Genomic DNA, 26,608 nt, shown 5'->3' on the forward strand with positions numbered 1-26,608 from the left:
AAAGGAAGACCTTTCTCTCTGTCTCTCTCACTGTCCACTCTGCCTGTCAAAAAATAAAAATTAAAATTAAAAAAAAAATCTCTCTCTCTCTCTCAATATGTGTGTGTGTGTGTATGTATGTATAAAACTCTGCCTTTCAAATAGTAAAAATAAAACCTTAAAAAAAAAGGCAAAACAGTCATTCTCCGTTACTCTCTACTGACCCACACAGCCGGTCACCCATGTTCTGTCTTTGTGGATTTGCTCATTCTAGACATTTCGTGTCACTGGAATCTTACCATACCTGGCCTTTTGTGCCTGGCTTTTTTGACCTCACCTGATGTGCTCCAGGTTGGGCGTGTGCCTGAGTGATAGCCCTTTCCATGGCTGGGTGACAGCCCGTTATGTGGCTGGGTGGTAGCTCTTTTGCATGGCTGGGTGACAGCCTGTCGTGTGGCGGGGTGACAGCCCGTTGTGTGGCTGGGTGACAGCCTGTCACGTGGCTGGGTGGCCATGTTTGCATCTACGCCTTAGTTGGGTTTTGCTCAGCAGGTTGCTTGCCTTTCACAGGGTATGTGAGAGACTACCTCATCAGTGGATCTCATCCCTCGGTCCTTTTTAATCCTCATGACCTCACTCGTCCTCGTGTGATGCCTGGGACCCCTCTGCGCCTTTAGAGACCCCTAGCTGGCCTCTCATGGCTTCGCTTCCTTCTTCCAGGGAGTCTGAGTGCCAGAGGGCGCTCTGGTCCCTCAGCCATGGCCCAATTTTACAGATGAGAAAATGGAGTTTCAGGGAGAAGAAGGGGTTCACCCGGTATCATGGGGTCCCTGAAACAGCTCAGCCTGGGCAGGTTCTCTCCAGTCTGGAAGGCTGCTGCCCACGCCACCAGGTGTCTCCAGGAGCCGCATCCTCAGGCCAGCTCTCCTCCCACCCTGGCCCCAGCGTCTGGAACGTCAGCCTCTGCCCTCCTGCCTCATTGGCGTTTCAGAAGGTCTCTAGGAATTGACTGGGCGTTAAGAGAAACCCAAGAGCCCTTTGGAAGTTCCTCTACCTGTCTCTCCCTGCACTTTAGGATCTCCAGGGAAGTCATTTCAATACTGACACCTGAGACCTGTGTGGTGGTACCTGGGGCCTTGCATCTTTTTTGCGTTTCCCAGGTAATTCCTAATTCTGCTGTGCAGCCCTGAGCTAGTGGAGGTACACTTTGCCCTAAGTCTTTGGACCTCCATGAAGAGCTGTGTCAAAAACTGGTCCTGAGTCAGTCGTGGATTTGCTGCCTGAGACGTCAGGCAAGTCTTTGAGCGTCTCCTTTTTCAGTTAAATGGCGCTTAGATTAGATCTGTGGGTCTCCCCATCAGGGTGAGTGTGGAACGTGTGTCGGGAGAATTTTGAGAAAGGCAGCACCAGCAGCCTGGCTTCTGTGCCAGCGTGAATGGAATGGGATGGGATGGATGGGATGGATGGGATGGATGGGATGGGATGGGATGGGATGGGATGGGATGGGATGGGATGGATGGGATGGATGGGATGGATGGGATGGGATGGGGTGGATGGGATGGGATGGATGGGATGGATGGGATGGGATGGATGGGATGGATGGGATGGATGGGATGGGATGGGATGGATGGGATGGGGTGGGATGGATGGGATGGATGGGATGGGATGGGGTGGGATGGATGGGATGGATGGGATGGGGTGGATGGGATGGGGTGGATGGGATGGGATGGATGGGATGGATGGGATGGGATGGGATGGATGGGATGGGATGGATGGGATGGGGTGGGATGGGATGGATGGGATGGGGTGGGATGGATGGGATGGATGGGATGGGATGGATGCGATGGGGTGGATGGGGTGGATGGGATGGGATGGATGGGATGGATGGGATGGGATGGGATGGATGGGATGGGGTGGGATGGATGGGATGGGATGGATGGGATGGGATGGGGTGGGATGGATGGGATGGATGGGATGGATGGGATGGGATGGATGCGATGGGGTGGATGGGGTGGATGGGATGGGATGGATGGGATGGATGGGATGGAGTTTGGAAACAGCAAGACACTGAAACAGCAAGACTGAATTCTCCTCCGGAGGGTTTGAGCCATTTCGCGTTCTCGCTGGCAGCGTGGGCCTGCTCTTGTTTTTCTTAGCTTCATCCATAAAATCCGCTGTCAGATGTGCCCTTGCCGGTCTGACAGGTGAGAAAGGTGTCTCGGTGCGGTTTTGTTCTGCGCTTCTGCGTCAGGGTGGGCAGAGCACCCTCGTGTGCTTGGGGTCCCTTCACCCTCCTTCCTTCTTCACCGTCTTTCCTGCTCTGGCACAGCCTCCGCTGGGGCCTTGGCCTTTTGATTCTCTGTGAAGCTGTTTATGCACTCAGGGTCTCAACCCTTGTTGGTTCCAAATTGAACTTTTTCTCCTACTTTGTCATTTACTTACACAGTTTTCCTTAGGGTGTTTTTTTCCTTTCCTCTCCTCTCCTCTCCTCTCCTCTCCTCTCCTCTCCTCTCCTCTCCTCTCCTCTCCTCTCCTCTCCTCTCCTCTGCTCTCCCCTCCCCTCCCCTCCCCTCCCCTCCCCTCCCCTCTCCTCTCCTCTCCTCTCCTCTCCTCTCCTATTTGACAGATAGAGTTAGACAGTGAGAGAGAGACAGAAAGGTCTTCCTTCCGTTCGTTCACCCCCCAAATGGCAACTATTGCCGGCATTGCGCCAATCCGAAGCCAGGAGCCAGGTGCTTCCTCCTGGTCTCCCATGGGGTGCAGGGCCCAAGCACTTGGGCCATCCTCCACTGCCTTCCTGGGCCACAGCACAGAGCTGGACTGGAAGAGGAGCAGCAGGGACAGAATCCAGTGCCCATATGGATGCCGGCGCCACAGGTGGAGGATTAACCAAGTGAGCCACGGTGCCAGCCCCACTTAGGGTGTTTTTTTCCATGTAGAATTTGTGTAAGCAAATTTTCTTCCCAGTATACTAAGTGAACTTGATTTATTTTTCACTGACATTTAAAATTCTACATATTTATGGGGTCCCTTATGATGTTTTGATACATTTACCCATTGTATAAGATTTAAATCAGGGTAAACCTCTATCTTGGATTTTTTAAACTTTCCCTTTTCTTTAACTTATTTGAGAGGCAGAGAGAGAGAAGAGAGATTGAGTTATCATCTGCTGGTTACTCCCCCAATGCTCACAATGGCTGGGACTGGGCTAAGACCGGAGCCAGGAGCCAGGAAATCAATCCAGGTCTCCCATGCAGGGGGCAGGAACCTCATTCCTTGAGCCATCACCACCCTCCCCCAGGGTCTGCCTTGGCAGGAAACTGGAATCAGGAGGTCGAGGCAGGTGACAAACACTATAGCAATGCCTGCCCTTGCTTCTGGATTTTTTAAATGTTTATTTATTTTCATTTTTCATCTACTTGAAAGTCAGCTAGAGCGAGAGCAAGAGAGAGAAATCTTGCACTCACTTATTTACTCCCCCAAAGCCTGCAACAGCTGGGGCTGGGCCAGGCCGAAGCCACGAGCCAGGCACTCTATCCAGGTCTCCCACGTGAATGGCAGGGACCCACGTACTTGAGCCATCAGCTGCTGTCTCCAGGATGTACATCAGCAGGAAGCTGGATTAGAAGTGGAGGAGCTGGGACAGGCGCTTGGATGTGGGATGCAGGTGTCCCAAACAGTAGCTTCCCCTGCTGCAGCCCCATGCCGCCTGCTTCGGGATTTTTTGAGTCATTTATCATCAGTCTCTCAGGGCTGTTCCTAAACCTCTTGTGTAATTGTTGTTTGTTGTGCCCACATGTGTCTCATTTATTAGTCTTCCTTCTGAATTAAGCTTCCCACCTGCATGTCCAGCCTCTGTGGGCAGGCTTCCCCCTGGGATGGAGAGCGAGTGTAGGGAACAGTGCCTGCAGGAGTGAGGCAGAGGAAGAGGCACTGTGACCGATCCCACTGGGAGCTGTGGAGCCAGGAGGCCTTTTTGGCTTTGAGCACGGGGCATAGACCAGAACTTGGGTGTGGGCTTCATCGAACGAGTGCACGTGACCTTGGACAAGGCGGCTTCCCTCGGCCGCTGGCCACCACTGGGAGGAATGCTCAGCTGAAAGTCTTAGCTGGGGGAACGAGTGCATCATTCCTGCATCCCCCGCCCCCTGGCCCCCAGTCTGTCTCGTTCACTGCTGTGTTCTCTGCACCTCGTTGTGCCTGGCACGGAGTGGGGGCTCAGGAGGCCTCTGATGAGTGAACAGAACATCCCCAGAATTCCAAGTGTTGGCCCAGGGCAAGTGGCTCAGCCTGTGGGGGTGGGAGGGAGGCGGAGCCCGAAGCAGGTGTGTTCAGGGTCATTTCCATGCTCCTGCCTGTGCCCACTGGTGCCTGTGCAGCATCCTGGGTGGTCTCGAGGGCCACTGAGGCTCAGTAGTGGCAGTGGGACCCTCAGGGGGCCCCAGGCATCCAGACTGTTGGAAGTGCATCACTTTGCGAGATTTCAGCTCTGACTCACACTCTCTCTCTCTCTCTCTCTCTCCAGCATTCCTTGAAGAAAAGAGGAACCCGCTCCCTGGGGAAGACGGACAAGAAGCCTTCGGTGCAGGTGTGTCCCGGCAGCCCCCGCAGGCAGGCCGGAGTCTGAAGGCCCAGCCCACTCCACGTGGCCTGGGGATCACCCATCTCTCCCCGTCCCGGTCTCCCCGCTGCCCACTGCAGTTCCTCAAGCCACCCCCCGAGCCCAGGGCTCTCGCATGTTGACTCCCCTGGCAACAGCAGGCTGATGTAGCCGACAGTGTGGGTCTACTCCAGAGGTCCAGAGTCAGAGGTTCGGGCTTGAACCCAGCTCTGCCACTTGCTTGCTGTGTAATTGGAGCAATAACTTAAATTGTTCTGGCCTTGGTTTCCTCACCTGTCTATCTGGTGGCCTTGTTATAAGGAGTCGATCAGGTGCTGTTGTACAGGCCAGGCGCAGGCCACTGTCAACTCCTAGGGGCTGGGCACTTTCCTTTTTATTTATTTGAAAGGCAGAGTTACAAAGAGAGAAAGGGAGAGACAGAGAGGTCTTCCATCTGCTGGTTTACTCCCCCAAATGGCTGCAATGGCCGGGGCTTGGCTAATCAGGAGCCAGGAGCTTCCTCCAGGTCTCCCATGTAGGCCATCCTCTACTGCTTTCCCAGGCTCATTAGCAGAGAGCTGGATCAGAAGTGCAGCAGCCAGGACTTGAACCAGGCGCTGCAGAGGGTGGCTTTACCCACTATCCCAGTGCGCCAGCCCTGGGCACTTTCTATATAATATCTCATTTAATCCTCTCCGTGGCTCTGTGCAGGATGCAGTGTTACAGACGAGGAAGCCACAGTAGCAATGGCTGTGGTATCGGCAGTGGCATTCGTCCTGTTGGAATGTCACCTGCTCTCAGGGGTCTATGGCCGGGCCTTTGGGGGCTATGTGGGGGGGCTCCCTCTTTACTCCTCCAGCTCCCTGGGGGTGTAGGGCTGCATCTGATTCATCCCCCTGTTCCCAGCATGTAGTTAGCACTCCCGGAAATGCTGGGGCTGGCGCTGAGCCCCACCCACTAATTCTCTTGGGTGGTGTCTGGGGTCCCAGGAGGACAGCGCAGACCTGAAGTGCCAGCTGCACTTTGCGAAGGAGGAGTCGGCCCTCATGTGCAAGAAGCTCACGAAGCTGGCCAAGGAGAACGACGGCATGAAGGAGGAGCTACTCAAGTACCGCTCGCTCTACGGCGACCTGGACGCCGCGCTGTCCGCGGAGGAGCTGGCCGACGCGCCGCACTCGCGCGAGACCGAGCTCAAGGTGCACCTGAAGCTGGTGGAGGAGGAAGCCAACCTGCTAAGCCGCCGCATCGTGGAGCTGGAGGTGGAGAACCGAGGCCTGCGCGCCGAGATGGACGACATGAAGGACCACAGCGGCGGCGGCGGCGGCTGCGCGGGGCCCGAGGCGCGCCTGGCCTTCTCCGCGCTGGGCGCCGGCGAGTGCGGGGAGAGCCTGGCAGAGCTGCGGCGACACCTGCAGTTCGTGGAGGAGGAGGCCGAGCTGCTGCGGCGCTCCTCGGCCGAGCTCGAGGACCAGAACAAGCTGCTGCTGGGCGAGCTGGCCAAGTACCGCTCGGAGCACGAGCTGGACGTGACGCTGTCCGAGGACAGCTGCTCCGTGCTCAGCGAGCCTTCGCAGGAGGAGCTGGCGGCCGCCAAGCTGCAGATCGGCGAGCTCAGCGGCAAGGTCAAGAAGCTGCAGTACGAGAACCGCGTGCTGCTGTCCAACCTGCAGCGCTGCGACCTGGCCTCGTGCCAGAGCACGCGGCCCATGCTGGAGACGGACGCCGAGGCCGGCGACTCGGCGCAGTGCGTGCCCGCGCCGCCCGGCCAGGCGCACAAGGAGGCCGAGGCGCTGCCGGGGCTCCGGGAGCAGGCCGCCCTGCTCAGCAAGGCCATCGACGTGCTGGTGGCCGACGCCAACGGCTTCTCGGCGGGCCTCCGGCTGTGTCTGGACAACGAGTGTGCCGACTTCCGGCTGCACGAGGGCCCGGACAACAGCGAGGGCCCCCGTGACGCCAAGCTGGTCCACGCCGTCCTGGTGCGGCTGAGCGTGCTGCAGCAGGAGCTCAACGCCTTCACGCGCAAAGCGGACGCGGGGCTCGGGAGCGCGGGCAAGGAGCCCCCGGAGCCCTTCCCGGCGCTGCCCGCCCTGGGCTCCCAGGGGCCCTCCAAGGAGCTCCTGGTGGCCAAAGACCTTGGCTCCGACTTCCAGGTAAGCGGTGCCAGCCGTGCCCTCTTGCTTTTGTTGTTGTTGAACTTTTAATTGATTTTTGTTTTTTGGTGGGAACAAGAAATACGAGCACGTAGGAACACACAGCAGCCCTAGTGGTGCTTGTTCAGCTTGACAGAGTCATTCTGCTAGTGCGAACCCTGGTTAGGAACCCGGAAGTCAAGTGCATTATTACTGGGACAAGAAATGCCAAGGCAGCAGAGATATATTTTTCTTCCTGAGGGTACTTTCACAGGCTTAGCAGCACTTTGCAAAATTGCAAGACTAGAAATATATTTTGTGTATTCTTTCCTTTTTAAAAGATTATTTATTTAAAAGATAGAGTTATGGAGAAAGAGGGAGAGACCAGAGAGAGAGAGAGAGAGCTCCTCCATCTACTGACTCACTCCCCACATGGCCAACATACCTGGGGCTGGACCAGGCTGAAGCCAGGAGCCAGGAACTCCATCCAGCTCTCCCATGTGGGTACAGGGGCCCAAGTGCTTTGGCCATCTTCCCTTGCTTTCCCAGGTGCAATAGCAGGGAGCTGAATCCAAAGTAGAGCAGCCGGGTGCCACAGAGCAGTAGGTTAATCCTTCGCCTGTGGTGACAGTAACTCATATGGGTGCTAGTTCTAGTCCCAGTTGCTCCACTTCCAATCCAGCTCTCTGCTGTGGCCTGGGAAAGCAGTAGAAGATGGCCCAAGTCCTTGGGCCCCTGCACCCGCGTGGGAGACCCAGAAGAAGCTCCTGGATCCTGGCTTCGGATGGCCATTGTGGCCATTTGGGGAGTGAACCAGTGGGTGGAAGACCTGTCTGTCTCTCCTTTTCACTGTCTTTAACTCTATCTAACTTCCAGATAAAATCTTAAAAAAAAAAAAAAAAGTAGAGCAGCCGGGACTCAAACCAGTGCTCATATGGGATGCCGGCTTTGCCGGCGGTTGCTTAACCTGCTGTTCCACAATGCCAACCCCCAAATTATATTTCTCAGGATAAAATTATATACGAACAGAGACCAGAACAAGCTGATCCATTCACGAATGTTCACAGAAGTCTTTAGACTGCACACGAGGCAAATTTGTTATTTTTGTACATGTTCTCAATTACACAAGCAAAAATAAGCCTGCAAACATCCATTTGGCCAGTAAGCTGAAGTGGAGAAAGAAGTAGGGCTTCCCTTAGCTTTTTTTGTTAAGAACTTTTCACCGAACCGTAGCACGGAGGACACAAAGCTCGTGCACAGCCTCCTGCGTTTTCCCACGGTGAACACACTCCCGTCATCGTCACTCAGCGTGGGAACGGGAGCCCCGTGCCCCCGCGCAGTCACTGACTGCCCCCGCAGGCAGCCCTCCCTGGACCCTGTGCTGTTTGTGTCTGAGCTTTGTCACCGGTCATGAGGTGCAGCTCCCTCGCACCTGGCTCTCTCCCCTCGGCCTCCTGTTGGGCAGGGGCACGGCTGTTTATTTCACTCCTGGCCCCATCCTGCTGAGTCAAGATTTCACAAATAACCCTTTGCTGTCGACAGATGCTGGCTTTGCCTTTTGACTGCTGTAATTTTTTTGGGGGGAGAGGGGCTGTGTTTTTGCAAAGAGACTAGGCTTTCTCAAGGTAGTGACCTTCCAGCCTTGGTGTCTGTAGCATACTGCTTACAAGAGTGAGAAGCAAAGGCATGTGTCCAAAAACAACCACAAACACAGCGGTATTGCAAAAGTAATATGTGAATAGAGCTTCCCACGGGTGGGAAGTAAAGAGATGGAAGCTTGGTCGCCTGCTTCCCACTCCCTGCTGGCCCCTCTGTTAACAGTCCAAGACCATTGCCCCTGCCCCCTGTGGCCACTTAAATTCATACAAATTACATGCAGTTGAAAGTCTGCTTCCTCGGTCACCAGTGGCCACAGCCCACGTGCTCGGTCCAGGGGCGGGGGTCTGGGATACTTCCTCCTCCTGGTGCCCCCTAAACCTTCCCTCAGCAGGCTGTGCTGTTCTCTCACCCCAGTGGTTTGATGTCATAGCTACTCTCGCATCACGGCACTACCCCCATAAGGCGTCTGGTGCTTTGTTAGGGTGCCCGCTCAGTGCTGGGCTGGGGGATTTAGTAAAGAGACAGGCACGGTTCCCACTCCCCTGGCCCCCAACACCAAAATGCCGTGCGTGAACGTGAAGCTCCCCCACTGAGCAGAGGCTCTGAGGATGGCAAGGTGTAAGATTTATTTAGGGGCCAGCACTGTGGCCCAGCAGGTGAAGCTGCCCCCTGCTGTGGTTCAAGTCCTGGCTGTTCTGCTTCCACTCCAGCTCCCTGCTAAGGCACCTGGGAAGGCAGCAGAGGGTGGCCCAAGTACTTGGGTGCCTGCCACCCACGTGGGAGACCCTGATGGAGTTCTAGGTCCTGCCTTTGATTTGACCAAACCCTTGCTGTTGTGGCCACGTGGCTATTTGGGGAGAGAACCAGTGGGTAGAAGGTATTTCTCTCTCTCTCTCTCTCTCTAATTGCCTTTCAATGAAATAAGTACATTTTTAAAAGTATTTATTTATTTGAAAGACAGAATGATAGAGTGGGAGACAAGAGTCTCTCTGACCACTGGTTCCCTGTGACAACCCCTGCAATACCCAAGGCTGAGCCAGGCTGAAGCCAGGAGCCAGGCACTCCACCTGCGTCTCCGCGAGAGTAGCAGGGACTCAAGTACCTGAGTCGCCCCCTGCTGCCTCCCAGGTGCACTGGTGGGAAGCAGAGGTGGGCCTGCATCTCAGACGCTGTGGCACAGGGTGTGGGCAGCAGCTCAGCCCACTGCGCCGTGACGCCTGCCCCACTACATGGTTTTCTACACAAGGACCCTGACCTAGAGCCTGGGGTCAGCAGGTGGCTTTCCAGGGGAGAGGGCTCTGAACAGATGGGGCTATCAGCCCCTGGGAAAGCCCAGCTGCATCAGAGCACGGAGTGTCCAAGGAACCGAGCGAGGGGAGGGGCGAGGCTGGACCCCGACAGCATGGCGAGCTTCGGCCTTGGTCCTGAGAGCAGGGGCGGGATCTTTCCAGATTTAGTTTTCTTTTTAACAGCTACACAGTGCTGTCATTTCTTTATCTATACTCTGCTGACCTGATACGGGACTTTTAAGCAAGCAGGCTGGCCCGTGGTTCTTCCTGAAGTAGGAATGAGCTGGGGCTGCACCTGTGGAAGGACAGAGTGGGTGGACCCAGTGGTCTGTGCACGAGACAGACACCCACAAAGCAGTATTTTCCCTCTCCAGGCAAGCACTCACTGATGGCAGGAGAACCCTAACCTAACCTAACAGGGCTGCATGTGGGCTGAGAAGGGAACCCACCTGGGTCCCAGCGCTCGGGTGGGGCGGGGCTGTCTCCCTGGCAGGCCTCGGGCCCCTCCGATGGTTGTCTTGGGTCTCTCCCGCCTGCACCTCCCCGTGCAGCCGCCTGACTACAGGGACCTGCCGGAATGGGAGCCCAGGATCCGAGAGGCCTTCCGCAGTGGTGACCTGGACTCCAAAGCTGACCCCAGCCGGAGCTTCCGGCCGTTCCGAGCTGAAGACAATGACTCGTACGCCTCCGAGGTGGGTCAGGCCTGAGAGAGCCGGGGGCTGAGGCCTCCCCAGAGCATAGGGAACCGCGGAGAACCTGAGCGGGGATGACACAGGTTTCGGGCATTTCACTGGGTTCCAGGCCTCCTGGTTGCCGGGCAAAAAGGGAAGTGAGGAAGTTGGGGCCGTTCCTGTGATCGAACCCAGGGAAGCTTGCAGAAAAGCAGCTGAAGAAGCGGGTCTCTCCTTCTGTGCCGACGTGGCTCGGGAATTTAACAGCTCGCCTAACGGGGCAGGGAGGCAGCAGCCTCTGCAGCCAGGCCGCTCGGGCCCGCTGTGGCCCTGCTGTATACTGGTGGCGATCGTGGCTAAGTCCCGCCGCCTCTCCTCTTCCGCTTTCTCCCGTGCAAGGAGGGCTCTCGCAGGGCTCTTGGCAGAAGTGAGCACCCGAGAGCCCTTAGCTGCAGCCTGGCCCCTGCTGCGGGAGGACAGGAAGAGGGCACCTCTCCTGGCCTCGGGGGGCGGCTGCCCTGGACGGGGGCTCCACAGTAACCACAGTTCTCTGCACCTTGGGGAACTCTGAGTGGCCTGAGCCCCTACCCAGCTTACCCATAAGCCTCTTTGGCTCTTCCTCATGAACGGGAAGCAGGAAAAGGCTCCTGTGGGCTGGGCCAGATGTCCCCGAGACTCCTGAACCGCAGAGACCCCGGTACCCCCCACCTTAGCCCCCTTCTCTTCTGCACACCCCTGGGAAGCCAGCCTGCAGTGGTGAGGAGAGGCTCCCTCAAAGCTGATGGATCAGACTCTGAGCGAGCGAATCCGAGCTTCCTAGTAGCCATGGCAAAAAGCGGGTGGGGGAGAATGCAATACTTAGTTTTCATTTTATGAGAAAAGGAAATAGGCCTATCTCTACAGGCTCAGCTGCAGAGGACACCATTTCCTCCCTGGTTTAATTATTGTTTCCTGCAGCCATTCTTATTGTTTTTAAAGGTGCTTTTATTATTTATTTATTTGAAAGCGTTATAGAGAAAAGAAAGACAGAGAGAAGAGATATCTTCCATCTGTGTATTCACTCCCCAAATGGCTGCAACAGCCAGGGCTGGGCCAGGTAGAAGCCAGGAGCTTCTTCCAGGTCTCCCACATGGGTGCAGGGGCCCACGCACCAGGACCATCCTCCGCTGCTTTTCTGGGCTGTTAGCAGGGAGCTGGATCAGAAGTGGAGCAGCTGGGACTTGAACCAGCAGCCACAGGGGATGCCATTGCTGCGGGTGGTGGCTTTACCCACTGAGCCACAGCGCCAGCTCCCCTGCAGCCTACCCTTCACTGAGCAGTTACAATTGCCAAGCATCATGTGGAGCTCTGAATGCCAGGGGATTCCACAAAGGACAGGGATTTTTAAGTTAAATCCTGCTAGGATTTTTCATACGGGACAGGTATACAAGACACAGCTCATGGGTTTGCCATCCGTTGCCAAATTACTGTATCATTGGCTACGCAGGCACCTGCCATGCCGGTGGAGGTTTGTGCAGGGCTTGGGGCTGAGAGAGCTCTTCCATTGGCCAGTTCACTCCCCAAATGGCTTAACAGCCAGGGCTGGGCCAGGCTGAACCCAGGGTTCATCCAGGTCTCTCGTGTGCATGCAGAGGCCCAAGTACTTGAGCCCATCTCTGCTGCCTCCCGGGCACATTAGCCAGAGGCGGGATCGGAAGCGGAGCAGCTGGGGCTGGAACTGGCGCTCGGATAGGGGACGCCGGCACCCCAAGCAGCTTCTGAAACCGTGGCAGCACAGCGCTGGCCCCCACGCTCATCCTCTGCCCCAACTTTTACCCTCCCCCTCCTTCCCAGATCAAGGAGCTGCAGCTGGTGCTGACTGAGGCCCACGACAGCCTGCGGGGCCTGCAGGAGCAGCTCTCCCAGGAGCGGCAGCTGCGGAAGGAGGAGGCTGACAACTTCAACCAGAAGATGGTGCAGGTGGGTGGTGCCCAGCAGTCCCCGTCCCTGTTTCCGCTTCTCCTGCCCAAACTGAGGGCGGGGTTATCAGAAGGTGAGAATGTCGGGGAGCCCAGGGCCCTGCTGGGATATGCTGACACTCGTGATGGTGCCTGGGCGGTGCCAGGCTGGAGTCCTGCCCATGTGACCCTGGGCCAGTCCTGTTTCCTCTCTGAGCCTCGGTTTCCCACCCAAAGGGCTGGCTGCTTGTCCGGATGAGAGGTCCATCATAGACAGCATTTATGAAGCTCCTGCTCTGTTCCTGACTTGTGCAACATGCTGTCCACACATGGTGTCCTTTAATCGTGATGCTCTGCCCTGAGAGATGTCCCCACTTTACAGATGGGGAAATTGAGAACCAGAGAACTGAGTGGTTTGCCCAGGTTGCTGGTCTCTGGCATTGCTTCCCAGGGCACTGCACGTTGGCCTGGCTTCCTCCACCCAGTCCCCTTCACTGTCCACATGGGTCACCCCTCCTGCCCTCATCACTCACCCTGGCAGCTTCCTCACTGTGTGGCGTGCAGTACCTGATGCCAGGGTGTTGTTATCAAACAGAGCTGGGTTTGAATCCCTGCTCCTTTGATCTGCGGCTGCGGCTGCTGCTGCTGGTGGTGGTGAGTTTTTGCCGCCTGGAGCAGCAGCAGGCAACACCTGAGCTGCTAGTGGTGGCGTCCCCAGCAGGGGTCACCAACAGGCCCCCTGTCTGAGGCCTGAAATGGGCTGGGGTGGGACTGGGCGTGCTCCAGCTCTGGTCTCCCGCCTGGCAGCTGAAGGAGGACCAGCAGAGGGCGCTCCTGAGGCGGGAGTTCGAGCTGCAGAGTCTGAGCCTGCAGCGGCGGCTGGAGCAGAAGTTCTGGAGCCAGGAGAAGAACATGCTGGTGCAGGAGTCGCAGCAGTTCAAGCACAACTTCCTGCTGCTCTTCATGAAGCTCAGGTGGTTCCTCAAGCGCTGGCGGCAGGGCAAGGTCCTGCCCAGCGAGGGCGATGACTTCCTCGAGGTACGCCTGGGCCTGGGGCCAGGGCGGTGGGGGAGGGGAGCAGCAATGCCCATCCACACTCCTCGGTGTCGGGGAGACACAGCGGCTTGAGTTCGGGGTGTCTTCCAGGTCCTGCGGGGCTGTTACACGGTGTTCAACGTAGGTCCCGTGCGCTCTTACTAAATCCTGAAAGACTGTGAATTCCAAACACTCCTGGCTGAGGCCTCTGGGAAGGAGTTACGCACCTGTCTATGACATCATCAAAAGATGTCTGATAGGTCCAGGGAGGGGAGCTGTTTTGCTGCCAGGGGCCATGTGGATATTTATAGCACATAGGCTTAACAGGTACCCCGCTCCGGATGTGTTGAATCGAGTCCCGCCTGTGGTTGCCTTGCGGGGCCAGACCCATGTGGACTTGGGTGTAGATTCGCACAGACCCTCTCCTCGCCCCCACGTGCCTCCCAAGGCGCACACTGTTGTTCTCCTTCCACCCTGGCTGCTCCTCCTCCGTCCCCTGGGCCGTTCCTCCTCACCTCCCTGACGTCAGTCACCGCCTTAACTCAGAGATCCCTCTACCTGCCTGCACTGAGCCCCTCGGGCCGTGGCTTCAGTGGCCTTTTCCAGTTTGGTGCTTCGGCCCCGGCGTCTCGAGGAGCCCAGATCTGCAGGCTTTGCCTGCGAGGCTCCCTTGCGTGTCTGGTAGCCTTCAAATAGTGCGTCCAAAGCCAGGTGAAGGCACTGCTTGCGATGCCAGCACCCGGTATCAGAGTGCTGGCTCGAGTCCCGGCTGCTCTGCTTCTGACCCAGCTCCCTGCTAATGCACCTGGGAAGGCCCGGGAAGACGGCCCAAGTGCTTGTTGGAGACCAGCATGGAGTTCCTGTTCCTGCCATCGGCCTGGCCTTTTGGGGAGCGAACCAGCAGATGGAAGATCTTTCTCTGTGTCTGCCGCTGCTGTTCAATAAGTAAATACATCTTTAACAAGGAATGACCTGTTCTCCTCCCCATACCCGCTCACCCCGTAGTTAATGGCGATTCCTTCCTGCTTAGGCCGAGACCTCGGAGGCTCTCACGGCCCTTCTGTTTCCCTCACAGACCCCATCTTGTAATCCGGGTCCTGCCCACTCTGCCTCCACGCTTGTGCAGATGCAAGCCCCCCCCGGCCCCTGCCCCTGGTCTAACCGCCATCACTTCCTGTCTGGCTCATTACTGTCCCGCCCTGGCTGCTCTCCCTGCCCCCCTCGCACCCTTCCACTGAGCCTCATGTGCTCAGAGGCTACAGGAGGTGCGTGCAGCTCGTACTCCCTGTGGGTGGCGCCCTGCCGCTGGGCAGGGTGGGCTCTGGTGCTGCCCTGGAGTCTGCCACCTCTCAGTGCGGCTGCTGAGACAGAACTCGTAAAGCTGAAATTCTGTTGCGCGTCGCTCCTCGATTCACACCCTCCCCTGGCTCCCAATCCACACCCTCGAGTCCCTACAAGGGCCTGGCCACTGGGGCATCACTACCCATCCTCTCTCCCTCCCTCCCCGGCTTTCCTCAGACCTGTTCCTACATCGGGGCCTTTGCTCCCGCTGGTCCCTCTCCCAGGAAGTCTCCACGGCTTATTCTCAGATTTGAAAGGCAGAGCCATCTTCCATGTCTTGGTTCGCTCTCCAAATGCCTGCAATGGCCAGGGGTGGGCCAGGTGGAGCCAGGAGCCAGGAGCCAGGAACTCCATCCATGTCTGCCGTCTGTGTGTCAAGGACCCAAGTACTGGAGCCATCACCTGGGTGTCTCCCAGGGTGCAGGAGGCTGGAGCCTGAAGTGGAGCCAAGACTTGAACCCAGGTATTCATGGGCTGCGAATGTCACCAAGTGACATCTTAACCGCTGCACCAAACACCCACCGCAGACTTGGCCCACGTGTCGCCGCCTTTGGATGATCCTCCTTTACCGCCCGCACGCAGCACGTGCAAGCCCCGTCCTGCCTCCCTCTTTCTCCGTAGCACCTGTCACTACGCAACTTTCAGAAAGTGGCTTCCCTCTGCTTCCTGCCCATTCCGGGCCAGGTCCCAGGTCTCCCTGGTCGGCCCCTGGACTCCTGGCCAGATCTGGCAGCAGTGAGCCCCTCCTCCTAGGAAGGGTCCCTTGTCTGCACCCAGCCCTTTGCTCTCTCACGAGGGTGCCTGTGGCCCTTCTGTTCCAACCGTAGCACCTGCCTTGGCCCAGCCCGTCCACGTGGTTGCCTCTGAGTAACTCCAGGATGGATGCCTTCTGGTCCTTGCAGAAGAAAATATGTAGCGGGGGAGGGGGAGGGGCGCAGCAGAGGCTGGCCGTCCTGTGGTCCTTGGCCTAGATGGTGCCCAAGGGCCAGAGTTCAGGTCTGGGGAGTCAGAGCTGGGCTTGGGTGCCTCCTGCTGCCTGGCTGTGCAGTCCCCTTTCTGTCTTGGCTGCTTGACAGTCTCCTCCCCTGGAGGCTGGAGCCCTGCTGAGTGTGTCTGTGTTAAAGATTTATTTATTTATTTCAAAGTCAGAGTTACAGAGACAGATCTTCCATCCGTTGGTTCACTCCCTAGATGGCCACAATGGCCAGGGTTGGGCCAGGCTGAAGTCAGGAGCCAGGAGCTTCATCCAGGTCTCCTATATGGGTGGTGGGAGCCCAAGCACTTGGGATATCTTTTGCTGCTTTTCTGAGGCCATTAGCAGGAAGCTGGATCATAAGTGGAGCAGCCCAGACACGAACCCGTGCCCATATGGGATGCCGGTGTTGCAGGCAGCGGCTTTACCCGCCAGCCCCCTGAGTGTGGCTTTAAACACTAGGTGAACAGCATGAAGGAGCTGTACCTGCTGATGGAGGAAGAGGAGATAAACGCCCAGCATTCGGATAACAAGGCCTGCCCGGGGGACAGCTGGACCCAGAACACGGTGCGTCCTCCGCTGCTCCTGTCCCGGCCCTTCAGTCACGATCCCTTCCTGGGGCTTCTCCCGCCGAGCCCTGCCCTAGGCACTGGAGCAGCAGAGGGCTACTGCCAGCACAGGGTGGCTGGGGTGAATGGCAGGGCAGGTACAGAGGGCCACACGAGGGACCAGTGTTCCATTTAGGGGGGAGGGGGTGGTGTCACACAGAGACTGTCCGTGGTGTGTGTGTGTTTTGTTTTTTTTTTTTTAAAGATCTATTTACTTATTTGAAAGTCAAAGTTATAGAGAAAGATGGGAGACAGAGAGAAAGAGATCTTCCATCTGCTGGTTCACTCCTCTGATGGCTGCGATGGCCAGGGCTGAGCCAGGCCAGAGCTAGGAGCCAGGAGCTTCATCAGGGTCTCCTACGTGGGTGGCAGGGGCAGAAACACTTGGACCTGTTGCCTTCCCAAGCCATTAGCAGGGAGCTGAATCAGAAGTGGAGCAGCTGGGACTTGAACTGGCGCCCATATGGGCTGCTGGTGCTGCAGATTCCAGCTACGACAATGCTGGGCCTGGTTGGTTTTGGGGTTTGAAGGGTGAGAAGGAGCTTGCCCAGTAGAGAATGGGGGATGTCACACTGGGAGTGCAGGGACATAGCAAAGTCCCCTGGGGCTAGCTGTGGCTTCGGATGTACATCGAAGGGAAGGACGTAAGGCTGAGGTCATACCAGGAGGGGCTTTGTGGCCTGGGGTCAGGGACCCTGAAGCCATAGATCAGAGAAAGCAGTAGGACCAGGCTCCCAGGGCTGTGCACTGTGAGCTGGGGTGGGTCTGGGCACAGGGAGGAGGTTCCGTGGACCAGGACAGAGACGCAGCCAAGGCAAGGCTCCTCCTCCCCATCTCGCGGGCACTTCTGAGGCCAGGCTCTGGGGTGAGGTCCCCCAGTCCGGGCGCCTGACCTAGGCCTTGTTCCTGTGTGCAGCCCAATGAGTACATCAAGACCCTGGCCGACATGAAGGTGACGCTGAAGGAGCTGTGCTGGCTGCTCCGGGACGAGCGCCGTGGCCTCACGGAGCTCCAGCAGCAGTTTGCCAAGGCCAAGGCCACCTGGGAGACGGAGCGGGCAGAGCTCAAGGGCCACGCCACCCAGGTGAGCCCCCACGTGGCACACACGGCTCCCCCTTGTCCTCAGCCAAGCCGCCGCCCATCAGATCAGAGCATAATGGCCCAGAGAGGGCTCAAGTCCTTCCTGGCTCACACAGCGAGGGCCCCAGAGACTGTGGCGACCGAGAGCTGGAGCTGGGGGAGGAAGGCGTGGGACGGGCGAGGGCCAGTCCCTAGTGTTAGCCGGATTCCTGTTGCCGGTGCCACCCCGCCTCGGACCGGGTGAGCGCTGCAGGAAAGAGACTTCTTTTGGGCCATGGTGCGGGAAGTGGCTCAGTCCTGAGGCAGCGCAAGGGCGGGAGACCGGGAGTGTGTGTGTACCACCTCTTCCCCCTCTTCCTACAAAGCCCCCAGGACTCACAGGCTCCACCTGATGACCTCAGCCAGGCCTGGTGACCTCCCCAAGCCCCTCCTCTAATCCTGGAGTTGGGTGAAGGTCCCACCCTCCCAGGCTGGAGAAACGCAAAACACACACAGGGGAACTCAGTTTTTTTCCAGTGTCACCCAGCTGCTAAGTGGTACATGAGACCCCCACTCACCAGGCCTCTGCCCCTGGCTCCCCACAACCCCAATCCCACCTTCTTCCCAGTTGTTAAGGGCTCCTGGCTTCTTCCCGGGGATACCAGGTCCCCTTCCTTGTTGCCCTGCCTATCTGCATATCTCACAGTGTCCACTGCCCTTAGTGCCTCTGTGTGCACATCCCAGTGTCCACTGCTCCCACTGTCCCCAGTCCCTCTGCACATCCCAGTGTTCACTGCTCCCACTTTCCGCAGTCCCTCTGTGTGCAGATCCCAGTGTTCACTGCTCCCACTGTCCGCAGTCCCTCTGTGTGCACATCCCAGTGTCCACTGCTCCCACTGTCCCCATCCCCCACCCCTGCAGGTGCTTCTCCTGCTAGGAACCTGACCAGCCCCAAGGGATTACCATGTGGCCCACAGCCTGCAGGTTGGGCTGCTGAGCTGGGGCGGGGGCACCTTTGCCTCTTGCCAGCCTGAGAGCTGGAGCCCACAGGGCCACCGTGCTGGAGTGACTCATATGGTGGCTGGGATGTCCCCAAGCAGGGCTTGTGGGGGACAAGGTGAGGTCCTAGATGGAGCTTGTTCCCTGTGAACCAGAGCCCATCCTGCTGCTCAGCTCTGGGACGGAAGCCCACCAGAGCTCCTGGTGCTCTGTAGGAAGCAGACGGCAGCTGTCTCCTTGCCGAGTTTCCATGAGGATCCAGAGCTGGGGCCTGCAAAGCACACAGTGCAGAGCTGGGCCTGTAGGAAGCGCCGGAACCCTTGCTGAGAGCAGGGGTTCGTTCTGAGTGGGGAGATGAGTGCAGGCTTCCTGGGTGAGGGGGCGTCCCAGGAGACCTTTCTCCTCTTACCCCTCTGCTGGGTCCGGGAGGGGCAGGAGGCCGGGGAGGGGCCGCCTGTGCCAGCTGCGGTCTGCTGCTTCCCGCAGATGGAGCTGAAGGCGGGGAAGGGGGCTGGGGAGCGGCCAGGGCCCGACTGGAAGGCAGCGCTGCAGAGGGAGCGCGAGGAGCAGCAGCACCTCCTGGCCGAGTCCTACAGCGCCGTCATGGAGCTCACGCGGCAGCTGCAGATCAGCGAGCGGAACTGGAGCCAGGAGAAGCTGCAGCTGGTGGAGCGGCTGCAGGGCGAGAAGCAGCAGGTGGAACAGCAGGTGAAGGAGCTGCAGAACCGCCTAAGTCAGGTGCGGCCGGGCCCTGCCCACGCCGGGCTTCATGTATTTACTTATTTGAAAGCCAGTTGCAGAGAGAGAGAGAGAGAGAGGTCTTCCATTCACTGGTTCACTCCCCAAGATGGCCACAACGGCCGGAGCTGTGCCCATCCGAAGCCAGGAGCTTCCTCTGGGTTCCCCACATGGGTGTAGGGGCCCCAAGACTCGGGCCATCCTCTACTGCTCTCCCAGGCCATAGCAGAGAGCTAGATCAGAAGTGGAGCAGCCGGGTCTCGAACTGGCGCCCATGTGGGATGCCAGCACCCAGGTGGCAGCTTTACCTGCTACACCACAGCGCCGACCCCCACACTGGTTTGAACTGCAGAGGAGAGTCACTATAGGAAAGTCCAGAAGGAGGCTCTCTGTCAGTCCAGCTGGACCAGGTGCACAAAGAGGTCCTGCTTTCAGGTCCAGCAAAATTGGGGGTATTTAGAGAATGCAGGAGGGTCTAGGCCTTTCTCTCTGCCTCCATTGCTCAGAGCTGCTTGTCTATGTTAGCCTTTCTCTTACGCAAGCTACCCCCAAATATGGCCACTGTTACTTTCAAGCTCATATCATTTTTTTTTTTAGATTTATTTACTTGTAAGTCAGAATTGGAGCGAGAGACAGAGAGATCTTCCATCTGCTGGTTCACACCCCAAATGACTGCAATGGCCAAGGCAGGGCCAGACCAAAGCCAGGAGCTTCGTCCAGGTCTCTGATGTGGGTGCAGGATTTGAACCATCTTCCACCACTTTCCCAGGCAAATTAGCAGGGAGCTGGATCAAAAGTGGAGCAGCCAGGACTCAACTGGAATCCATATGGGAGGCTGGCAGTGCAGATGGCACTTAACCCACTGTGCTGCAGGACTGGCCCCTCAAGCTCACACCTCACAGTTAGCAGCTGCTGTGAAACAGAGCCTTTTTCCATAAGGGCTCTGATTGGTCAAGTGTGAGTCATGTGCCTATTCCTGGAGCCTATCAAAATCCAGGAACAAAGAGGGAGGACCCAAGAGTGGTTCCTGGGAGAAAACTGGAGTCCTGGTGTACAGGGGATAGGAAAGCCCCCTTCCCCCCAAGATGCACGTTAGCAAGAAGCTGGATCAGAAGCAGAGTAGCTGATACTTGAACCAGGCACTCTGATATGGGATGCAGGTATCCCAAGCAGTGACAACCTGCTACGCCAAACACCTGCCCTTACTTTTTCCTCTCTTTCCCTTTTATTTTTATTTTATTTTTTATTTTTTTAAGATTTATTTGAAAGAGTTACAGAGAGAGGGAGAGACATAGAGAGATCTTTGATCTGCTGGTTAACTCCCTAGATGGCCACAATGGCCAGCACTGAGCCAGGCTGAAGCCAGGAGCTTCATCCAGATCTCCCATGTGGGTAGCAGGAGCCCAGACACTGGGCCATCTTCTGCTGCTTTTCCCAGGCCATTAGCAGGGAGCTGGATTGGAAGAGGAGCAGCCTGGACACGAACCAGTGTCCATATGGGTGGGATGCTGACACTGCAGGCAGAGGCTTTACCCACTATACCACAATGTCATCCCCTCTTTCTTTTACCTTTTATTCTAATTACATGAGTCAACATTTCGTCTTATATAAGACCCGGATACTTGTATTACAAAAGCATACATTTTATATGTATTTTATATATTTATATTTATATGTATTTTATATATATGTATTGACTTATTTATTCCAAAGACAGGGAGATGCCCTCCAAGGCTTGAGCCCGGCCTGGGATCAGAGCCAGGAGGTGGGAACTCAGTCCAGATTTCCCCTGAGTTATCAGGAGCCCGAGCACTTAAGTGCCGCCTCCCAGGATCTGCGCTGGTCAGAAGCTGGAATTGGGAGGGGGCTGGGAGTCAGACTCAGACAATCGGATATGCAATGCAAGCATAACTGGTCTCTTGACTGCCAGGCTGGATGCCTAACTCCCTTTTTTTGGTATGTAAATCTAATTTTTGTAAAGATTTACTTATTTGTTTGATAGAGTGACAGAAAGGGACAGACAGAGATCTTCCATCACTTGTTCACTATTCAAATGGCCACAAAGTCTGAAGCTGAGCCAGGCTAAAGCCAGGAGCCTGAAATGCCACCCGGGTCTCCCACCCGGGAAGCAGGGGCCCTAGGACGTGAGTCGTCATCTGGTGCTTTCTCAGGCTCATCAGCAGGGAGCTGGGTCAGCAGCAGAGTAGCTGGGACTGCGACCGGCTCTGACGTGGGATGCTGGCACCACAGGTGGCACAGTGCTGGCCCCTTGCTAATTTTTTTAAGATTTATTTTATTTATTTGAAAGACAGTTACAGAGAGAGGTAGAGACAGAGAGAGAGGTCTTCATCTACTGGTTCACTCCCCAGATGGCTGCAACAGCCCGAGCTACACCGATCTGAAGCCAGGAGCCAGGAGCTTCCTCCAGGTCTCCCACACAGGTGCAGGGGCCCAAGGAGTTGAGCCATTTTCTACTGATATCCCAGGCCATAGCAGGGAGCTGGATCAGAAGAGGAGCAGCCCAGACTAGAACTGGCGCCCATATGGGATGCCAGAGCTTCAGGCCAGGGCTTTAACCCAATGCACCACAGTGACGGCCCCGCCTTGCTATTTAAATTTATATCCCTGGAGGGATTTTTTTGTCTACTTTGTATCATTGATGGAATTATAATGTCTGCATTATTCACTCATTGCCTGTTCCATGGAGAGCTGTTCACAGCAGAGTGCAGAGGCCTCGGTCAGTGCGCTGTGCTTGGCACTCCTAGATTAGAGAAACCAGAATTTATTCCTCCACACTGACACAATCGTTTCCAGTTTCTTGCTGTTAAAAGCAGTGCCTCAGTGGACATCGTGGTGCACATTTTTTCCTGCACACATAGGAATACATCATTGGTAGGATGGATTCCCGGAAGTGAAGTGGCCAAGTTCAAGGGCAGATGCATCGCATGCATTCATAGCTGATGGAGGCTGTCAAGCCGGCTCTCCTGCAAGGCTGCTTTTTTCCCTCAGATTTATTTATTTATTTGAAAAACAGAGTTAAAGAGAGAGGGAGGGAAGAAGAGAGGGAGAGAGAGAGAAAGAGAGGTCTTCCATCTACTGATTCATTCCCCAAATGGCAACAACAGCCAGGGCTGGGCCAGGCCAAAGTCAGTAGCCAGGAGCTTCCTCCAGGTCTCCCATGTGGGTGAAGGGGCCTGGGTCATCTTCCGCTGCTTTCCCAGGCTATTAGCAGGGAGCTGGATTGGAAGTGGAGCAGCCGGGATTCCAGCCAGCGCCCACATGGGATGCAAGCAGCGGCTTAACCCACTACGCCACAGCGCCGGCCCCTCCTGCACGGCCTTGACCAGTTGCTTTCCCACCAGCACGAGGAGGAGAAGGGCCTGTTTTGCTGTGTTTTAGACGTGTCCACCAGCCCCCAGCGTAACGTGCTGTGCTTCTCTCTGTTTCTGATGCAGGTGAAGGTCTCTGGCAGTCTCGCCCGGTCACGGTCACTAAATATCATTTTCAGATGAGGAGACCAAGGCAAACTGACTTGCTCAGGGTCGTAAAGCGAGTGAGGGACAAGGCCAGAACTCCCAAGCCCTGCCCACTGCCCCACAGGCCGGAGTGGCCCTGAAGGTCACGCGCACCAGGGGCCTGTGCCTCATGATAGAGGGGCCCTGAACACTCCCTGGACCAGGTAGAAAGCAGATCCCTTTGCGCCTTAGACTAAATTCCTATCCATAAAAGACGCATTTGGTGCAGCAGTTAAAATGCTGCTTGGGACTCATATCAGAGTTCCTAGGTTTGAGTCTCAGCTCCGCTTCCAATTTCAGCTTCCTGCTAATGCACACTTGGGGGGGCAGCAGGTGATAGCTCAAGTCTAAGGGTCTCTGTCACCCATATGGGAGAGCTGGATTGAGGTTTTTTTTTTTTTTTTTTTTTTTTAGAATTATTTCTTTGAAACAGTTACAGAGAGAAGTAGAGCCAGAGAGAGAGAGGTCTTCCATTCCGCTGGTTCACTTCTCACATGACTGCAAACTGCCAGAGCTGAGCTGATACAACCCAGGAGCCAGGAGCTTCTTCCAGGTCTCCCATGCAGGTGCAGGGGCCCAAGGACTTGGGTCATCTTCTACTGTTTTCCCAGGCCGTAGCAGAGAGCTGGATCAGGAGAGGAGCAGCCAGAACTAGAACCGGTGCCCATATGGGATGCCGGTGCTGCAGGCTGGGGCTTTAACCCACTGCGCCACAGTGCCAGCCCCTAGATTGAGTTATTGGCCCTTAGCTTCCGCCTGACCCAGCCTGGGCTGTTGCAGTCATTTTGGGAGTGAACCACAGGATAGGAGAGGAATCTCTCTGTCTCTCTCCGTTTCTGCCTTTCAGACAGACAAACCAATCAGTCTGAAACGATCCTAGGCCAAACTTCGCAGTTCTTTCAGAACAGCATTTTCTGGCACGTGGCACTTGGAGTGCTCCCGTGGGCGCGGCCCTGGGAGAGCCACACTGGGCTGCATAGCTGGGGTGCAAGTGATTTGTTACGGGATGGGGGAAGCTAGGACAGGCAAGGAGAAGAAGCCAAGCAAAGGGCAGCTTTCTGGCAAATTCCACCCTCAGCCTGCTCCCCTGGTAAGCTTGGGAGTATAAACAGGAACTCGCCCCCCACTTGACCTGGCCTTTTGTCTGTCAGTGACGCGTCCCCACTGCCCAGAGAAGGTTGCAGTGACAGATGGCTCAGACTGGGGTGCAGGGTGGGGGCGCACTGAGCCACAGGATCTGCCACACTGTCTTGGCTCATGCAGCTGCCCGGCCGTGGGCAGGTTCCTCGCCTCCTGTCTGGATCCTCTTCTGGGAAATGGGAATAAGCACAGTTACACCTACTTCATGCGGTTGCTGTGTGGATTCAATTCACCATCGTGTGCCTGCAAGTGGGTTCCATCGTGTGCCCCCTAGAGGCTGTGGGGCTTCAAGAGGGTGGCGAGCCAGAGAGCTAGAGGGAGCCTCGTGGCTCGGAGGGAAGGAGTGTGGGGTCCTCTAGCGATGGCCACCACAGAGGAGCAGGGCTGGGCGTCCCTGGGACTTCTCGCCACTCTGATGTGAGAGAGCTGCTGTGTGGCCATCTTGGCCGTTCCACGCACTGCAGCGTGACTGGACACTGCCTTGGATGCAGTGACACAGTCGGGAGGCTCGCAGGACGGTCATCTCATTTCCATTTTCCCAGTCGCCTCCCCCACCCCGGGGGTGGCTCAGTGCTGCCCACTGAGACGATGGCTCCTGGTCCATGGTGTAGGTTCTCTGAGTGGCAGAGCCTGGTAGGACCCTGCCCTGAGTGGGGCCGGGCTCACCAGCGGTGCCTGCCACTCACCTGCCCTCTTGGTCCCCGCCCAGCTGCAGAAGGCTGCCGACCCCTGGGCCCTGAAGCACTCGGACCTGGAGAAGCAGGACAACAGCTGGAAGGAGGTGAGTGGAGTCCCTGCCGCCGGGGCTGTCTTGGGCCCTGGCTGGACTGCAGAGTCCAGCTCGTGGGGGATGGCACAGGAGCTGGCTAACCGGGCGGGGGGCAGGCCCCCCAGGTCACACCCTCACATGGTGGCCCTTCAGCCCTGGGGTCTCTCTGCTGTAGCCAGTGGCACTCCCGGTCACTGCTGATGTCATCGTACCTGCTACACAGATGAGGACACTTGGGGCTGGGAGGTCCGGGGGCAGCCCCAAGCCTGGCCTCCCGTCCCCTTCCCTCCTTGGCACCCTGGTGGCCAGCGCTGACCCTTCCTGTCTACCCTCCTTGACAGGCGCGCAGTGAGAAGATCCACCACAAGGAGGCGGTGTCGGAAGCGGAGCTCGGGGGAACCGGCTTAAAGAGGTGCTGCAGTCCTGCCCCCGCTTGCCCCCCTCCCTCCACCTTGTCACCCCCCCACCCGTGTGTCCACCTCCATCTGCTGGGAGAGAGAGCACCTGAGCCCCTCAGGAGCTGGGCAGCCTGGCCACGGGCCGTCCAGCATGGTGGAGGACTTGCTAGATGCTAGGCAGGGAAAACCCAGGTCCCAGCTTTCTTCCCCCAGTGCGAGAGGAACTGATTGGCTCCCCTGGAATTCTTCGTGCTGCCTCTCGAGCTGGGCGAGTCCCGTCCTGCACGCCTCCCTGGGGTGCTTGTCTTTGAGCCCAGCCCTGTGCTGTGGCCTGGGGCCTCCGAGTCTCCAGGGACTGAGTCTGCAGCATTAGGAAACCTGTGAGGGGAGTGAGGGGAACAGACCGGAACCAGCAGAGAAGGAATCGCTCTGCTGCTGGGTCCGGCTCTGCGGCTTGGCCTGATGCCCGGGTCTGTGTGTCCGGCATGACGAGCGGCCTCCCGGAGCTACCGGAGTCTCCTGACACGTGGGCCCCGTGCTCCCACACGCCTGGCACTTCCAGTGCTTCCGGAGATGCACCTGCTGAGGCTGTGCTGGGCACGGGGTGGCTTCTTAACTTTGGACTCCCCTAGAAGCAAAACTTGAGACGAGGATTCCAGTGCAGGAGGATCCGGGGTGCACCTGGAGGTGAAGCGGGGAAGGGAACGCTGTCAAGAAAAGGCATCTCCACCCCAGGTTGTCCCGGGGCCGCCGAGCTCACTGTCACGGAGGAACTCTGCCAGGCTGGTGGCGCGTGCAGCCCCGAGTGCCCCCCCCCCCCACTCCCAAACCCTCGACTGCTGTGCGTTCAAGGCTGTGTTCAGGGGCACAAACCACACGCAGTGTGTAGCTTTCTCTATCTGGAAGACAGGTGTGATCCCCCGGCTGCACAAATGCCTCAGGTAGAGGGAAGCAGGTGGTCAGAGCGAGCAGACGGGAGTGCAGGGAGGATGTGGGCAGGGCACCAGCAGTGTCGTCCACAAGAGGTGAGCTGGATTCCCTGTCTGTGCCCTGCTGCCGTGCCTGGCCCGGGCAGGTCCATCGGCACTGTGCTCATGTACAGGAGCACTTCACAGAGTCTGTGTGGAAACAGAATTACAGGATGAGTTTCCTGGGGCAGGTGTGCTGGTACAAGGGGTCAAGCTGCCACCTGGGATGCCCACATCCTATGTGGAGTGCCCGGTTCAAGTCCTGGCTCCTCCACTTCCCATGCAGCTTCCTGCTAATATGACTGGGAAGGCAGCAGATGATGGCTCAAGTACTTGGTTTCTGCCCCTGATGTGGGAGACCAGGCCAGGGTGGAGTTCCAGGCTCCTGACCTTGACCTGGCCCAGCCCAGATGTCGCAGGCGTATGGAGAGTGAATTACTGGATGGAAGAGCTCTCTTTCTCTCTCTCTCTTTCAGCCTCACCCTCACCCCTGGCAGTCTGCCTTTCAAAAAAGTATTTGAAAAAGATTTTATTTTGGTCCAGAAAAATCTCAAAACCCATGCACAGTTTTTTTTTTTTTTTCATAATATGCATTTTCCATGAACTCTTTGAAGACCTCTTGTATTCATGGATTTCAACTTTTTAGGGGAATCAAAATAAACTTATGTTTAGTTGGTTTATTCTAATTATTTTGTTTTATTTGCTTGAAAGGCAGAGAAACAGGGATCTTCCATTCACTGGTTCACTTTGCAAATGCCTGCAATAGCCAGGGCTGGGTCAGGCTGAAGCCAGGAGCCCCAGAACTCAATTCAGATCTCCCATGCAGGAGACAAGGACCGGAGTACTTGAGCCATCAGCTCT

General features: G+C 56.9%; 1 protein-coding gene across 1 annotated transcript in view; it reads left to right on the forward strand.

Moving 5' to 3' along the window:
* Positions 1–26,608, forward strand: part of MTCL2 (microtubule crosslinking factor 2) — a 64,375-nt gene that overhangs the window by 32,236 nt on the left and 5,531 nt on the right. The window contains exons 4-13 of the mRNA XM_051846111.2: positions 4,505–4,567; positions 5,569–6,729; positions 10,148–10,288; positions 12,101–12,226; positions 13,012–13,242; positions 16,016–16,120; positions 17,078–17,245; positions 18,706–18,957; positions 24,322–24,393; positions 24,723–24,793. Coding sequence (XP_051702071.2) covers positions 4,505–4,567; positions 5,569–6,729; positions 10,148–10,288; positions 12,101–12,226; positions 13,012–13,242; positions 16,016–16,120; positions 17,078–17,245; positions 18,706–18,957; positions 24,322–24,393; positions 24,723–24,793 — 2,390 coding nt within the window. The remainder of the gene's footprint in view (positions 1–4,504; positions 4,568–5,568; positions 6,730–10,147; positions 10,289–12,100; positions 12,227–13,011; positions 13,243–16,015; positions 16,121–17,077; positions 17,246–18,705; positions 18,958–24,321; positions 24,394–24,722; positions 24,794–26,608) is intronic.

This window comes from Oryctolagus cuniculus, chromosome 11, assembly GCF_964237555.1.
Source record: "Oryctolagus cuniculus chromosome 11, mOryCun1.1, whole genome shotgun sequence".
Classification (NCBI taxonomy): Eukaryota; Metazoa; Chordata; class Mammalia; order Lagomorpha; family Leporidae; genus Oryctolagus; species Oryctolagus cuniculus.